Genomic DNA, 15,545 nt, shown 5'->3' on the forward strand with positions numbered 1-15,545 from the left:
TCAGAATTCTGACTTTATATCACGCGATTGCAAATTTATTTCTCAGAATTGTATCTTTAGATCATGCAATTGTGAGAAAAAAGTCAAAATTCTGAGAGAAAATGTCGCAATTACTCTTTTCTTTTTTTTTGTGGTGAAAAACAAGCTTCCATACTTTATAACAGAGGTCTTCAACCCTGCTCCTGGGGACCCACTGTCCTGCTAAGTTTATTTCTAACCTGCTTCAGCACACCTGTCTGTGTATTTGCAGCATGTAATACTGAAGATCATGATGAGCTTCAGCTGTCTTTATATAGGGTTGAAGCTATAGACAGAGCGAATGCACGTGACGACATCGTGAGCAAGAACATCAGTGCAGACATTGTGAAAATAAGAGCTTCATTGTATACCAGCTTCACCGCGGAAATCTGTGAGATTGCGTTTATTGAATGTGACAACTTTTAGTGATTATAAAGGGAGCACTCTTTGCACGCTGTCTGGGCAATATAATTATTATTTATTTTTTATTAATAGGTCTATAATATATTCAGAATTTGAATAAAACTTTTGTTTTCCATTCGTGACAAGCGGCCACATACACGCTTCAATACACTGACCCATCCACATATACATGCAAGATTCACTCGAAAAATGTGATGACTGATCAGTTATAAATAATCATGTTGAAATCAGGCTCATAAAAATGTCAGGAAAAGACGATAAAAAAAATTTGTTGGTTTAACTTAATAAAGTAAGTAACCTGGTTGCCTTAAAAAATGTTGAGTTTATTGAAATTAAAAATTTGAGTTGATACAATGAAGGTAATTTGTTTAATAAATAGAAACTCTAAGTATTATTGTATCTGAACCACATTAAAATAAATGATAAATCATGTAAATAGCACAATTTGGCATGTTTCACCGCGTCATCAGAAATAAAACACACACAATTACCCAATATGCTTACAAAATCTTTTAATAATATTTTAATAAAGTTTGTAGAATCTCAAAACATGTTCATTGTATTAACTCAAAATTTTAAGTTCAATGAACTCAATTTTAAGGCAACCGTGTTTCTTTTCTAAATGTACAAAAATAATGAGGTGCAAATAGTATGTTTCTGCAAAATAAAGTATAAATTACATGTAATTACTATTCGTACTGCAAAGAAGTGCTACTTAATATGTTGTAAATACAATATATGACTATTTTCACTTTGGAAATGGCATCAGCTATTTGCACTTCTATTTTTTTCTATTTGGTGGAAATAGCATTTATCACTATTTGTGCTTAGTGTAAATAGCAATTTTCATTTAGAAAATATGCTATTTTTTGTAAATAGAATCTATTTGCAATTTATACTTGGTGAAAATAACATATATCGCTATTTGCACTTAGTACAAATAGCCATTATTAATTAATATTAGCTACAATTTATTTAAACCACAATTATTTCATACTTTAGGTCATCACTGAGCTGTTATGATCATGAAGATTAGAGCTATTATTTGCCCTTGAAAAGGTTTTAAAAACATTTAGGTTATTAATAATAACAACAATAATAATAAATACATTAAAATGTATTACACTGGGTATAAACACTGCAGACATAAACCACCGCAGGAGTGTCAGACATTTTCTGCTGAGCTTCATACAACTTCTAACAATTCCATGTTAACAAAATAACATAAAAACAGTAAACATGAGAAAGTCACATACCTGTGGCCTGTTGCACAAAGCTGGTTTACGTTTTAACCCAGATAAGTTTGCGGTTAGATTGAGCAAACTGAGGCCTGTTGCATGAAGCTAGCTTAACAAACTCAGAGTTTCAAATTAGGTTTAGAGTTGACAAATATCCCTTAAGTATATCTTAAGGGATATCTTGGTGATCTTGTCATCTGTATGCAAAATGCTGTACACCGCTGTCGTGTAAACATACCCTGATGACACACTCACACCAAGAACGATAACGAAAGAAAACTGTAGCCTATATTAGTGGATAAATTGAGCCAGGATCACCAAGATATCCCGTCTTAATCCCTTAGTTTTGTGCAATAGGCCCCTGGTTTAGATCAAGTTCAAAGGTCTCTCAACTCTTGGAATAAACGTTCTCTGTCAACTCAGGTTTAATCCAGAATTTGCGATTAAATCGGAAGCACATGCACCTGAAAGTGTGACACGTCGGCAAACAGCCAATCCTGTGTTTAGTGGGGTTTCCCCAGGCTGAGGAGGCTGGTTTGCTGGCTCCGCCCTCAACTGGCTGTTCTCAGATAGCTTGATTAAGCACACCTGTTGCTGACATCCTGTTGGGCCTTGTTAAAAGGAGTCTGAGGAAAAGGCCCAAAGGCGTGGCAGGCTGGACTTGATTATTGTTTTGCGTTTGTTTGACTTTGTTTCTTTGGTACATCCAACACTACAACAGCACATTACCCTTTCATGCATTCCTTACACAACACACTGATTCCTGACTGTTACACTTAATACTGTTTCTTTTCTGTATAGTTCTATTTTGTTAATAAATTTCGTATTTTATTTCGGCTTTCGTGTGTGTCCCAATCTTTGTTGCGTCCCTATGAGCCACGGGGCGTAACAGTGTCCATTTGATTCACTTCTTGCAAAAGAGACGGTGCAATTCACTTCTCTTCTGAAGATTGAGAGATCGTTTTGAAAATGATCATGAAATTAAATGTGTTTACAAGGCAGGAATAAACACTGCTGCTGCAGCGAGAGTTTGAGAAGGCAGCTGAAAGAATATCTGACTATATCAATGCATGATGTGACTCAAAGAAATATGCCTAATAATTATAGGTTCACAAAGAGCTCAAATGAATACATGTTTTTTTTTTTTTTTTTACATGTATTAACATTTGGCTACTTGTCAATGAATATAATAATTATATGAATATATTATGTGAATTAAAAGTAATTATAATTCATAAATATAATAAATAATTAGCACCAAGAGATGAGCAATTTTTTTTATTGTTTTTTTATTTATTATAAACTGCTTTAATTTGGAACTAGAGATAGAGGAGGTGTGGCTTTTTCTTGCATCTGATCGGTCCAGTTTGGGTTTGCAATCTCTAATCCAGATTAAAACCTGCTCCAGAGCAGGTTAGCCGTGTAGTGTCCGTTACTATTGCGCTGAACACTGCTAAAAACCAATCCAACTTCATAAACCTGAAAAACCATGTGGCCTGTTGCACCATTTAGGTTTTAACCCAGATAAATTTGCGGTTAAATTGAGCAAACTCTGTTTTTTCAGGTTTATGAAGTTGGATTGTTTTTTTAGCAGTGTTCAGCGCAATAGTAACGGACACTACACGGCTAACCTGCTCTGGAGCAGGTTTTAATCTGGATTAGAGATTGCAAACCCAATCTGACCTGTGACACCTTTGTGCTTGATCTTGAGATCCAAATTTTATATTTAACCAAAGAGAGTTTTACCTTAAATGATTATTTGTCTTCATGTTTAGAACACATGCAAATCAGAATCACACATGTACTGGTTGTTCATATTATGTCTATCTTGTCTAGCTATCACCAGACCAAGCTCAAGGAAGTGTTTGTGTTATAGTTTAATATCTTATCACAGGAATTTTAATAAAAAGAGCAAAACCAGATCAAGAAACAGGTAACACAAGGAACTGGAACGTGTACATTTAACAACTGACAAAAAAAACCAAAAAAAACATAGACTAGTGTTATTTATATAAACAAAATAACAGCATGGCATGGGAAACAATAAAGAGGAACCAGGAAAATTACAAAAGAACTACAAACTGGCACAGAAAACTCATGCGACAAAGAACTACAAAATAAAAGACAGGAAACATTACGGAGCATATTACAGGATTAGGAGGTCTAGACTTTGGAGCATAATAACAGAGACAACTTGTGTTTTATTCTTCTACAAGAATTTGAGTTTGTTTCTCACTAGAGCATTTTTCTTGACTACCTTGACTGTTCTCCATTAAAGGGTTAGTTCACCCAAAAATGAAATGTATGACTCACCCTAATGTCGTTCCACACCCGTAAGACCTCCGTTCATCTTCAGAACACAGTTTAAGATATTTCATATTTTATATAGCGTATCTAAGTGCATGCACACTTTACTGTCCATGTCCAGAAAGGGAATAAAAACATCCTCAAAGTAGTCCATATGTGAGTTAGTTAATTAGAAAAACTATGACTTTATTCAGCATTGTCTTCTTTTCCGCGTTTGTTTTCAATCCTAAAACAAAGATTCAATCGGTAATGAATCAGCTTATTTATTCATGACTTGGATGATAACTATTTTTCTCCCTTTGTAGCACTTTGAGGGTTTCTTTCAAATGTAAAGTGCTTTATAAATCAAATGTAGTATTATTGTTGTTGTTATTATTCACTTACGGTATTCAATTTTAACCATAGGATTTTAATTTTAACCACATCATCAGCGTTCGTTTGCGCATGGTTACCATGGTTACAAGTAAACATCAGGATGGAAGAGGAAGCTATGACGACACGTGGCGAAGGTAATTTACCCATCATCACCCGATATATTGTCCTATCATAAATTAATTTTACCAAAAAAAAAGTTTTACTTTTTTAATCAACTTTCAAGCTCCACTGGTCGCGTTCGGCAGCTGCCAGAAACGTCTCATATTTCCAACGCACTTTCCGCCTAATCGCATGGGAAATGCTGAAATGCTGGCACTGCATGGCTCAACTGACTCTAAGAAACTAGGACCCGGATGTTACGAAAACCACACGGTATGAACGACGGTGGAACATTGGTAACTGTTAGTTAAGCAACGTGTTATTATTTTCATCTAACTTATAAGTTCACAGGTGGGCACTCTTATATATGACCTCCAACACAGACCTGAGAGTAAGAGGGGATATGTGTTAGCAGCCCGCACTGAACCACGCTTTCTGCCTCCATTTAAGGTAACTTCGGCTTATATTTGATGTAAAATAATAAGCATTTTTCTCTAAACAAACAATTGCATTGCTTGTTTTTATAGACAGACACTCCTTCACCACAAAAATACCAGCAGGACTGGACACTGTCCAAAGTGTGTCCTCCGAGAAAAGCTCCCTTCAATAGTACCACTGTAAGACTCAGACCCTCAAATGCAGACTCCAGCCCAGGGTATGATCTTTGTTTTTTTGTTTTTTTGTTTTTTAAAGAACAAAAAAAAAAGGTGTGTGTTCTGGTTATACAAAGCAACTAATCTAGCAGTTACAGTTAGGCAAGTTAGGCTGACACAAAGTCAGTAGTGATTCGGCATCCGGGGGTATGGGGTTTACACTGCTCTGCAGTCATTTGAAAGTGATTGCAGTACCAGTTATCGCCACAATCTTACATACACTTCCTTTAAAACTTACCAGACTAACTAAGTAAAAGTTGAATTGAAAAATCAGCATGAATTACAGAATGACCATCTTGAACTCTACAAGATTGTGTAAACCCAGATGGGCTTGTTCTCCAGCATGATTTAAAAGGTTAGTTCACCCAAAAATGAAATGTATGTCATTAATGACTCACCCTAATGTCGTTCCACGGCTTTATTCAGCATTGTCTTCTCTTCCGGGTTTGTTTTCAATCCTCAAACAAAGATTAGAACCGTTATGAATCAGCACGTTGATTCTGATCGCGTGTCAAACTGCTGAAATCACGTGACACTGGCGATCCGAATCATGAATCAGTCCGCTGATTCATGACCGCTTGAATCTTTATGTGAGGTTTGAAAACAAATGCGGAAGAGAAGACAATGCTGAATAAAGTCGTAGTTTTTGTTATTTTTGGACCAAAATGTATTTTCAATGCTTCGAAAGATTCTAATTACCCAAATGATGTCACATATGGACTACTTTGATGATTTTTTTATTACCTTTCTGGACACGGACAGTATAGTGTGCATACACTTTCATTGAAGGAACAGAAAAGCTCTTGGACTAAATATAAAATATCTTAAACTGTGGTGTGTAATGACATTAGTCTTTAGTGACATAAATTTCATTTTTGGGTTAACTAACCCTTTAAGAATGATTCAAAGAGCATTTGTATAAGCAAAAACATCCTAAAAAAATTATTCCATGTTTAAATGGAATAAGTCCCAGACTTTCTATGTATATATATATTTTTTAGTCCAGGGGCATATGCTTATGATACCATACAAAACAAGAGGGTGTCGTGGCCAATGAAATTCGGCTCTCCAGACTGGTCAAAAGTGCCGTTGCTGGAGAGAAGAGCACTGCGGACAGAGGTACACATATATCTGACAATCTTCTACAAATTAAAAATTTAAGAAGAAAATTAAGTATACACAAAAGCCTGTTAATTTGCTTTTCCTTAGCAGATTATTTTCCTTCCCTGAGCATAATGTATGATTCTTTAGATTCTTTTCACTTTTACTTCGTGTTTGTCCATACAGCTCCTCCATGACAAAGAGTTCAGGAAACAGAGGAACAGGGTGGCATACCTGCGTTTGTTTTTCTGAAAATGACTAAAATGCAGTGTGATTGTCAATGTATACAAACATTAAAGCTTTAAAAGACAAGTTCTGCTTGTTTCCCATTCATAATATGAAACCATATTTTTGAGGTGTCCTATATTAGACGCATTAAAATGTGACCCTGGACCACAAAACCAGTCATGAGTCACACAGGTATATTTGTGGCAATAGCCAACAATACATTGTATGGGTCAAAATTATCGATTGATTTCTTTTATGGCAAAAATCATTAGGATATTAAGTAAAGCTCGCTGTTCCATGAAGATATTTTGTAGGTTTTCTACAGCAAATATATACAAAATTAGTAATATGCATTGCTAGTGATTTGAACAACTTTAAAGGTGATTTTCTCAATATTTGGACTTCTATTGTACCCTCAGATTCCAGACTTTCAAATAGGGTTATCTTGGCCAAAAATTGTCCTATCCAGGGTCACAAATGTAATTTCTGTTGTAGTGGGTAAAGCAACAAGACATAGCACAAGTTTATAATGGAGAGATTTACTTTATCCCCACATTCTGGTTTAATTTTCAACTTGTTTTGAAACAACAACTTAAAATAAACAATAAAATACATTAATTACCATCATTCACAAATGAGTAACAAATACACACAAATCAAAAAAAAGAAAAAAAGAAATGCCACACTTCTGAAGTGTGGAGAACTGTAAAAACGAAATGACATTTTAAGGAAAGGCTTATCAAAACAAACTTCAATAGGAGTGTTACTCTTTAGGGAAGTTGCATGTGTGAAACCCATCGAATATTTTTGAGATGCACAGAACAGTCTGTCATAAGAATCAAACGTCAGTAACATGATGGACCACTGTGTGTTGCCAAATTGCAGTTGTTGAAGACTCCTCCATATGTTAGCTGTTACTTCAAAGGGCACAATGTGATTAGCAAGTGCTTAGAAATCATCATTCGTCATAACCCGATGATGTAGAAGTAGCCGAGTCAATAAATCAATATTCATTTTTTCCTTCTCACTTTGGGCTTTTTAACTGGCCGTAGATATGGGTTGTCAATCATGTTTTCCTCATTGGCCTTCCCTGTAGGCACTGCACCACCAGGTGGCAGCACTGCGTTCTCCTTATCTGCACCTGAGTCATCCTAGAAATTAGAGGAAAAAGATCATCGTACTTTTAAAGAATAACTATAACAACAATTAAACTATCACAACAGAAAAGCAAACATTTTCTTGCATAAAACAAAATTTTGTCTTTAAAAAAAAAAAGATTAAGGCTTGCCTGAATGATGTGACTGCTGTTCTCTGTGTCTGTCTGGTCGTCCTGCTCGGATGAATCGGTTTCCTCCAGAGTCTGTAGCTCTAGTTCAGAGGGCAGCAGGGCGCTCAGGTAAGGGATGGAGCTCGGCCTTGCGGCGATCACTGATTACACATACACAGATGATTAATGTCAGTATAATGTATAAAGTATAATAGGACACTCGTGATTGTATCGGCGATCACCGATTATTACACATACACAGATGAATAAGGTCAATATAATGAATAAAGTATAATTGGACACTGGTGATTATATGGGACAGGAAAATCTCACAAGGAAATGCACTGATGTCATCCTTAAAAAGGCTTTGCGTCTCTCCGGTCTTGGCCATGAAGCGTGTGAGAGCACGCTCCACATCTCTCCTTTGTGATGCCGCCTTCTCTCTCACCACCTGGTAATCTGACACAGGCTCTCGAAAAGTCTAAAACACAAACGTGAGATATACTGAATGCATGTTCTTAATGTTAGTGTTTGTTAAAGGTGCACTATGTAGTATTTTTGCAGTAAAATATCCACAAACCACTAGGCCGGTGTTATATATTTTGTTCAGTTGAGTACCTATAATATCCCAAATGTTTCCAACTATTTGTAAATTGTGAGAAAATTGTTATTTTAACTAAGGACCGGGACGTTTCAGCATAGCGTTTGAGGAAGTCGCCTGTCAGCTGCATCATACCTGGGCTACCCTCGGTTTCGGGTTTTATTTGGCAGGAGCGCTTTACTCTTAGCAGTGTGAACAAGTATACGCACGGAGTAACGTCATAACATAATTTTCAACACACTTAAATGTATCTAATATGATAAACAGAGCTGCATTACCTCATAATCATAACCGAAGAGCGGATCAGTGCAGGCACCTGGCGAATGTGTCCCGTCCCATCATAATAAAAGTCCCGGTGTTCGCGAGTCGGGTATTTGTTTAACAATCGCTCCAGCAGTCGTGCTCAGCTCCACAACACTCGGCCCTGCTCTGCTTTACACTACAGTAACGTTAATAACCGCATGCATGAATGTGATTTCTGCCCTATTTTGAGTCCTATTTTCCACCGGCTGTGATGTGAAGACCACATGTCCCAAGATGCTGCGCTCAAACTTTGTGTCATCAAACTACACGTTTTGAATAGGCACCCTCCAGTGGATGGAAAGTTGCATAGTGCACCTTTAAGCTTGTTTAAGTCACCCAATAACAGTGCATCAGGTGAGAAATAGACTTACTGGTGTTTTGATGTATGTATGAGGATCTGGGAACTCTGGGAAGTGGCTGGGGATGTGTGCTGGATGAGTGCGCTTCTGTCCAGCCGTGAGGGCTTTTGGGACCACTGGAGCATTTGTTACTGGGGCTGTTCAACGCAGAAGTGTTACACATTTAAAAAGGAAGTTACAGCAGATTATGTAAGATAAATTGATATATTAGTGAAAAACGCTACACATACGTGCAGTTATGACCATTCTTTGTGATCTTTTGGCATACACTGGAAGAGTGTCCACATTAAAACCTGCAAATGTGAAAGTAAACCTCAGATGAAACCGATTCAACCACATAGAGAAGTACAGAGCCCCTTAAGGGACCTTTGCAAATATAGAATATACAGATTTTTTTGCGTGCTCTGTTCACAAATTATAATTTCCATTTTATGTATACTATAACCTATTTCCTTTGTGGGTCACTGCCATTTTACTATGAAGAAAGTGATCGTATGGACGTATATTAATTAATAGCTACAATTTTGGCTTCCGTAAGGGCAGTATACCTCTAATGTCACAGCTTATCCTCTGTGACGACCAAGAAACCACGCCGTGAAATGAACTGATGCACGATATGGCTGTGTGCAGTTGCCAAGTTCAAGGGTCTATAAAAAAAAAGACTGATACATTAAAAAGAGCTCAAAATGTGGCTTCCGTGAAGGCAGTATATCAGATTCTAAAATTCCAATAGTTTCTCATGAGCACAGAAAAAAAAAATAATTTAGCACATGCAAAAGTCTGTAAATGCTTCTATTTTTGCAAAGGTCACTTTAGGGGCTTTGTAAGAAGTGACATTATTTATACTTTAACTATTTATCGATGAAAGGGTAACCAACCCATTTCGACCAGGGTGATGACCACATCACTGAGTGTAGGGGTGCTTCTAGCGGTGTGCTCACAGTTTGCCTTCGCACAGCGTCCAACCTCACTGATATCTATCACAAGACAATAAGACGTTTCATAAGGAAAACCACATGAAAGAAACTTCAATTCATTTTGAAATAAAAACTCAACACTAATAGTAATAACAAATAAAAATATACATACATGTACATACACCGATCAGGCATAACATTATTAATACTGTGTTCCTAATAACACGTATGCTGCCAAAACATCCCTGACCTGTCGAGGCATGGACTCTTCTAGACCCCTGAAGGTGTGCTATGCTATCTGGCATCAATATGTTAGCAGCAGAACCTTTAAGTCCTGTAAGTTACGAGGTGGGGCCTCCATGGATCTAATTGGTTTGTTCCGCACATACACAGATGCTCGATTGGATTAAGATCTGGGAATTTGGAGGTCATGTCAACACCTCAAACTCGTCGTGCTCCTCAAACCATTTCTGAACCATTTGTGCTTTGTGGCAGGGCACATTATCCTGTTGAAAGAGGCCACAGCCATCAGGGAACAGTGTTTCCATGAAAAGATGTACATGGTCTGCAACAATGCTCAGGTAGATGGTACGTGTCAAAGTAACATCCACATGGATGGCAGGACCCAAGGTTTCCCAGCAGAACATTGCCCAGAGAATCACACTGCCTTTTTCTGTATTGTATCCTGGTCCCATGTGTTCCCTGGGTAAGCAATGAACATACTCCCGCGGCCCCGCCCATAATAATAATAATAATAGATTTTATTTATAACCCACTTTTCATTCCGAAGAATCTCAAAGTGCAACAATGGAAAAGGAAAAAAAAATACAAGTAAAAATATAGAATAATACTATCAACTATCATCCAACACATAACAGTTAAAACTTTTCTGAACAGAAAAAAAGAGCTGATGGTGAAAGCCCATCCAAATAATGTAAAAGAAAATGTGATTAATCAGACCAGGCCACTTTCTTCCATTGTTCTGTGTTTTAGTTCTGATGCTCACATGTTCACTGTTGACACTTCACTTTCGGCAGCGGACAGGGGTAAGCATGGGCACCCTGACTGGTCTGCAGCTATTCAGCCACATATCCAACAAACTGATGTACTGTGTATTCTGACACCATTCTATTAGAACCAGCATTAACTTCTTGAGCAATTTGAGCTAGTCATTTTTTTGTTTAATTGGACCACACGGGCATCAATAAGCCTTGGCCACCCATGACTCTGTCGCCTGTTCACCACTGTTCCTTTCTTGGAACACTTTTGATAGATACTGACCACTGCAGCTCCACAAAAACCCCACAAGAGCTGCAGTTTTGGAGATGCTCTGACCCAGATGTCTAGCCATCACAATTTGGAGCTTGTTAATCTTGCTCAAATCCTTCCACTTGCCCATTTTTCCTGCTTCTAACACATCAACTTTGAGGACAAAATGTTCACTTGCCTAATATACATGTACATTACCTAATATATCCCACCCACTAACAGATGCAGTGATGAAGAGAAAATCAGTGTTATTCACTTCACCTGTCATAATGTTATGCCTGTTCAGTGTATATAATATATATATATCCCCACTGCAGGATCTCGGTTGTCATTAATGTCAGACTGGTGGCTACCAAAAAAAACATTTCGATTATATTTTCGATTTTACAACAACAAAAACGTACAAAAGCTAGGAAAAATTATGAAGACGTGTGTGGAACAAGTGGTGTTTTGTTGTAGTCTCTAACTGCATCCTAACAGTGTCCAAGCTAAACATCTGACAAGCCTCACAGGTGACCTTCATAAGAAAAATGGACTTACAGCTCTGCATCATCTCAGTGAGTGTCTCCACCGCAGCTTTCTCAGCGCTCTCAAAGCCACACTCCGTCAGCAGAGAGCTGACCACCACCTGCAGTGTGCGTCTCCGAGCCAGCTGATAGTTCTCTGTAGGACTTGTGCTGGACTTACTACTCCCAGAGCGCTGCAATTATTAAAATAAGAGTTTTAAAAGCTTTACATTAAAAACTAAAATGCAATTGTCTAGCTGTCTCAAAAACAAGTGTTGGTTACTGCCATTTATGGTTCTATTCAAAAAGTTTAAACCAGACTAAGATGTTTTGCCGGTCTTCCAAACTGTGAGACAAGTTAAAAATATTAGGGACAGTAGTAGCTTTTTTGGGTGCTTGTTCCAACAGCTTTTCTGGGCACATGATGCAAGACCAGTAAGTCTGATACTTTATGCTAACAGACACTTAAACTGTTACTAGATAGCTCAACAAATTGAATGACCAGACCACATGTCGTTTCTATTTATGCATATCAGAATAAAATAAAAAAAGGTGCTTGCGTATAAAACGGTGTCTTATTTTAATTATATGACACATTTGCCCTTAAACAAGGCTTATATTTAAATAAAGTTATTGTTGTTTGACTAAGCTAGCATGCTGCAGGCACGAGAAATGAAAGGATATATTTACGCTTCCGGAGTTTAAAGATCCACTCCCCATCATTACAGAGTCTGCCATTTTTTACTCTATTGTTTTTTCCTTTGATGTTTAGCATTCGCAAATACATGCATTGTGCATTCGTCGTTTCCTAAAGACTGTATTTGTTTTGTTTTTTCTATACTGAGTGAAAATGGCACCCCCTTTTAGAATTTTCCAACAGGGCCACCGGAAGGTTGTCGTTTTCGGTGTGTTTTCAAAATAAAAGTAAAAAAATAAACGCGCAGACTGGAGTTATATATTTAAAATATATAAATTAGTATTTGTGTTATATTTGTCATATATTAGTCATCTATTTGTACTCTTAAACGTTAAAAAAGTATTAGTAGATTCAAAGAACAGAACGGTTTGTTTGGATCTTTTACGGCCTATGGTTTGGATCGGTTTAAATGCATGAAATTTGACTCCTTTGACTTGAAAAACACAACATGGGAAGCGTTTCTCCAATATTTATGTTTTAAAACCACGATTCTAAAACTAATCTTAAACATTCTAAACTGTTAACTGATAACCAAGAAAGGTTTGTTGGCTCATTTGTTTTATTTGTTTGAACAGAAGAGGGCAGCATATACACATGAACACCGTTATGAAAGCAAAAACTAGGCCACCCATCAGTATAAATATTTACTTTAAAATATTTTAATTAGTCAATATTTTTTTAGTTATCATTAAGACCTGCATTAAAAATATTTTTAAGCAATCTTAACATGTACACAATTTATATTAGTATGTCATTCTAAAGACTGGAAATCATATTTGATTAAACTTCAAAAAATGTAGATAAAAAAGCTGTATACTGAAATAATATTGCAAATGTTTCTAGGTGTATGCATCTAATGCCACGTTTACACTGCAAAGGTGGGACAGAAGTGCTTCTTTAGGCCAGGACACACTGCAAGCGTGCCGTGAGCGTGCATTCTTCAAATAGAAGAGACGCCTATTTTTCACGCGACAGCGAGCGTGTTGGAAGCGTTTCCAGGCAAAATAGAATAGGAAAAGATGTTTATGCCATTTTGACACGAATACATATTTTTTTAAAATGACATTTTCCTGTTTGAAAGTCTGTAGGTTAACATAAATGCAGATATAAGCCTAATTGTAATAATAAAAAACAGCATAATTATCGATTTTGAAATATTAAACCTGTCAATACAGAACAAAATGTTCTGTAGCCTATTTTGCCGTCAATACCATAGATATGTATGGTCGATAGGCTGCCGACGTTGTCTTTGCTGTATCAATAGGCAATATATTTATATTTAACATGAAGTATAGGGCTTCCCTGTACATTAATAGCAGCAGCAGCGCCGAGTCAGACACGCTTCTGGTGTGCAAAGACAAATAAAACGCCACGCAGCAGCCCCGCGGGCCGCGGCTGAGACGCAACAGAAACGCCACGCTCACATCTTTACACAGAATTTTGAGCAGGCACCTGAAAAATGGCTGTAGCCTACTGTGATCTAATATCAGTGTTGGTGGTAACAAACCTTTCAAGTAACATGAGTTATGTAGCCTAATCAGATTACCTTTTTTTCAAGTAGCCTAAGGAGTAAAGTAATGCATTAGCCTACTTTTATATTTACAACGGAATATCTAAGTTGTAATATCTGGAGGTAGTTTTGCAGTGAGAAATCAGAGTGAGGTGCAGAGGCATGTATACGCTGTGTAAACACAAAGGTTAATCTAGACTAAGGGTATGATTGCATGACAAATTCCTTGGCTTTGTTTTTGTATCGTCGACAAACTTTGTCTAAACTATCCCATATACACAACGATCCGTAAACACGACTAAAACACTGTAGGGAAGAGTGGGGTAAAGTGAGACATTTTTTACATTTTCTCCCCTCCAAGCAAGCTAAAATTATATATCAGTAAAACATAACACATTTTTCATTAATTCAGGATGTTTAGCAACGGAAATTATCAGAATTCAGGACGAAGGTCAGTGAAAATATTATTATTATTTTTTTTTTTTAAAGTCATCTTGTGTCTCACTTTAAATGACATTCAAATGGCAGATAACCAGTTAGATTCGAACACAGTCTGGGTGTCAGAACACAGGACCCAGAGCCTGTGACATGCTGACCACAACAGCATGAGCTCCTCTCCTTCATGCCCAAGGGTAAACTGGAGGGGCTTGAAAACATAATGGTCATATGACCACAAATGTGCTCTGTGTTCTGTTGACTAGATACAGCCAGGGGGTGTCTCACATTACCTGATGTCTCACATTACCCCACTCTACCCTATGCATGTGTAAGACTGGGGAAGTTGGAAGAAATGGTGAATCTCTGAGAAAACACATCCCCACCTGAGACGCAACCACATAATTTACATTTAATTCCTTTCACCCTCATCTCTCCTCTCCACATGAGAAGACTTAAAATTCACCCAACATCTGTATGGTTTAATGTGAACAATTATCATTAACTTCATGCATGTTTCGTATCATTTGAAATGTCTCAGTGCCCTTGGTATAAGAATGTAAGTAAGAATGTTGAACTTTCTTCTCCTGCCTCCAATTCTTTGCAAACCATAGGCTACAACAGCACAACTGAAAGGTTTGTTTGAGCTGCTCCCTCTACAGGCGGTAATGTGCAAACTATTCTCGTTTCACTTTTGGTGTGAAATGGCCTTTATTTGCTATTTGTTTCACTTTTGGTGTGAAATGAAATGGCCTTTATTTGCTATTTTGTTTCACCTTTGGTGTGAAATAAAAAGGCCTTTATTTGCTAAATAAAGACCATTTCACACCAAAAGTGAAACGAGAAAAAGCCTAGGCCTGGCCTACATATAACAATCAACAAGCCCAGCCGAGAAAATTTAACGCAAAAGTAACGTGGCATTATACTTTCCATGAAAGTAAATTAAATTAGTTACTTTTTAGAAAGTAGCGCACCCTTGTAATGCATTACTCTTAAAAGTAACTTTTCCTATTGTTAAGGCCCGTTCACATTAAGGATGGTCCACCAGTTCAGAGCGGTTCAGCGGTAGAGCCATAGGCTAGAAAAATAGCTTTGATTCTGTTTTTACTAAGCGTGTGCTTGTCCAGGGCTTTAAATGCTCGCGTTAGTTACAGCAGGATGGATTCTGAATAGCTGTCAATGTTTTATTTTTATTTTTTATCGTTTATCAGCTGGATAAAATGGTTCTGAAAATGATTT

General features: G+C 37.2%; 2 protein-coding genes across 4 annotated transcripts in view; one reads left to right on the top strand and one right to left on the bottom strand.

Moving 5' to 3' along the window:
* The window catches only part of si:ch211-66i15.4 (uncharacterized protein LOC560315 homolog), a 35,653-nt gene extending 28,814 nt beyond the window's left edge, over positions 1-6,839 (top strand). For 2 of the 3 annotated variants that reach the window (XM_067445803.1, XM_067445804.1), the window contains 6 exons: positions 4,392-4,495; positions 4,585-4,733; positions 4,812-4,910; positions 4,988-5,115; positions 6,115-6,232; positions 6,401-6,839. In XM_067445803.1, the coding sequence (XP_067301904.1) occupies positions 4,462-4,495; positions 4,585-4,733; positions 4,812-4,910; positions 4,988-5,115; positions 6,115-6,232; positions 6,401-6,466 (594 nt within the window). In that variant the 5' untranslated portion in view covers positions 4,392-4,461 and the 3' untranslated portion in view covers positions 6,467-6,839. The remainder of the gene's footprint in view (positions 1-4,391; positions 4,496-4,584; positions 4,734-4,811; positions 4,911-4,987; positions 5,116-6,114; positions 6,233-6,400) is intronic. The other variant, XM_067445802.1, reaches the window with a different exon arrangement.
* Positions 6,840-6,960: 121 nt separating this feature from the next.
* taf8 (TAF8 RNA polymerase II, TATA box binding protein (TBP)-associated factor) lies at positions 6,961-12,564 on the bottom strand. Its single transcript, XM_067445801.1, has 8 exons — positions 12,355-12,564; positions 11,699-11,858; positions 9,851-9,949; positions 9,203-9,265; positions 8,985-9,109; positions 8,043-8,190; positions 7,731-7,870; positions 6,961-7,593 (listed from the first exon to the last, which is right to left on the bottom strand). Exons 1-8 carry the CDS (start codon positions 12,400-12,402, stop codon positions 7,453-7,455), a joined length of 924 nt encoding a protein of 307 aa, XP_067301902.1. The 5' UTR covers positions 12,403-12,564; the 3' UTR covers positions 6,961-7,452.
* Between the last annotated feature and the right edge of the window lie 2,981 nt (positions 12,565-15,545).

The sequence above is a fragment of the Pseudorasbora parva genome, chromosome 6 (genome assembly GCF_024679245.1).
Source record: "Pseudorasbora parva isolate DD20220531a chromosome 6, ASM2467924v1, whole genome shotgun sequence".
In the NCBI taxonomy this organism is placed as follows: Eukaryota; Metazoa; Chordata; class Actinopteri; order Cypriniformes; family Gobionidae; genus Pseudorasbora; species Pseudorasbora parva.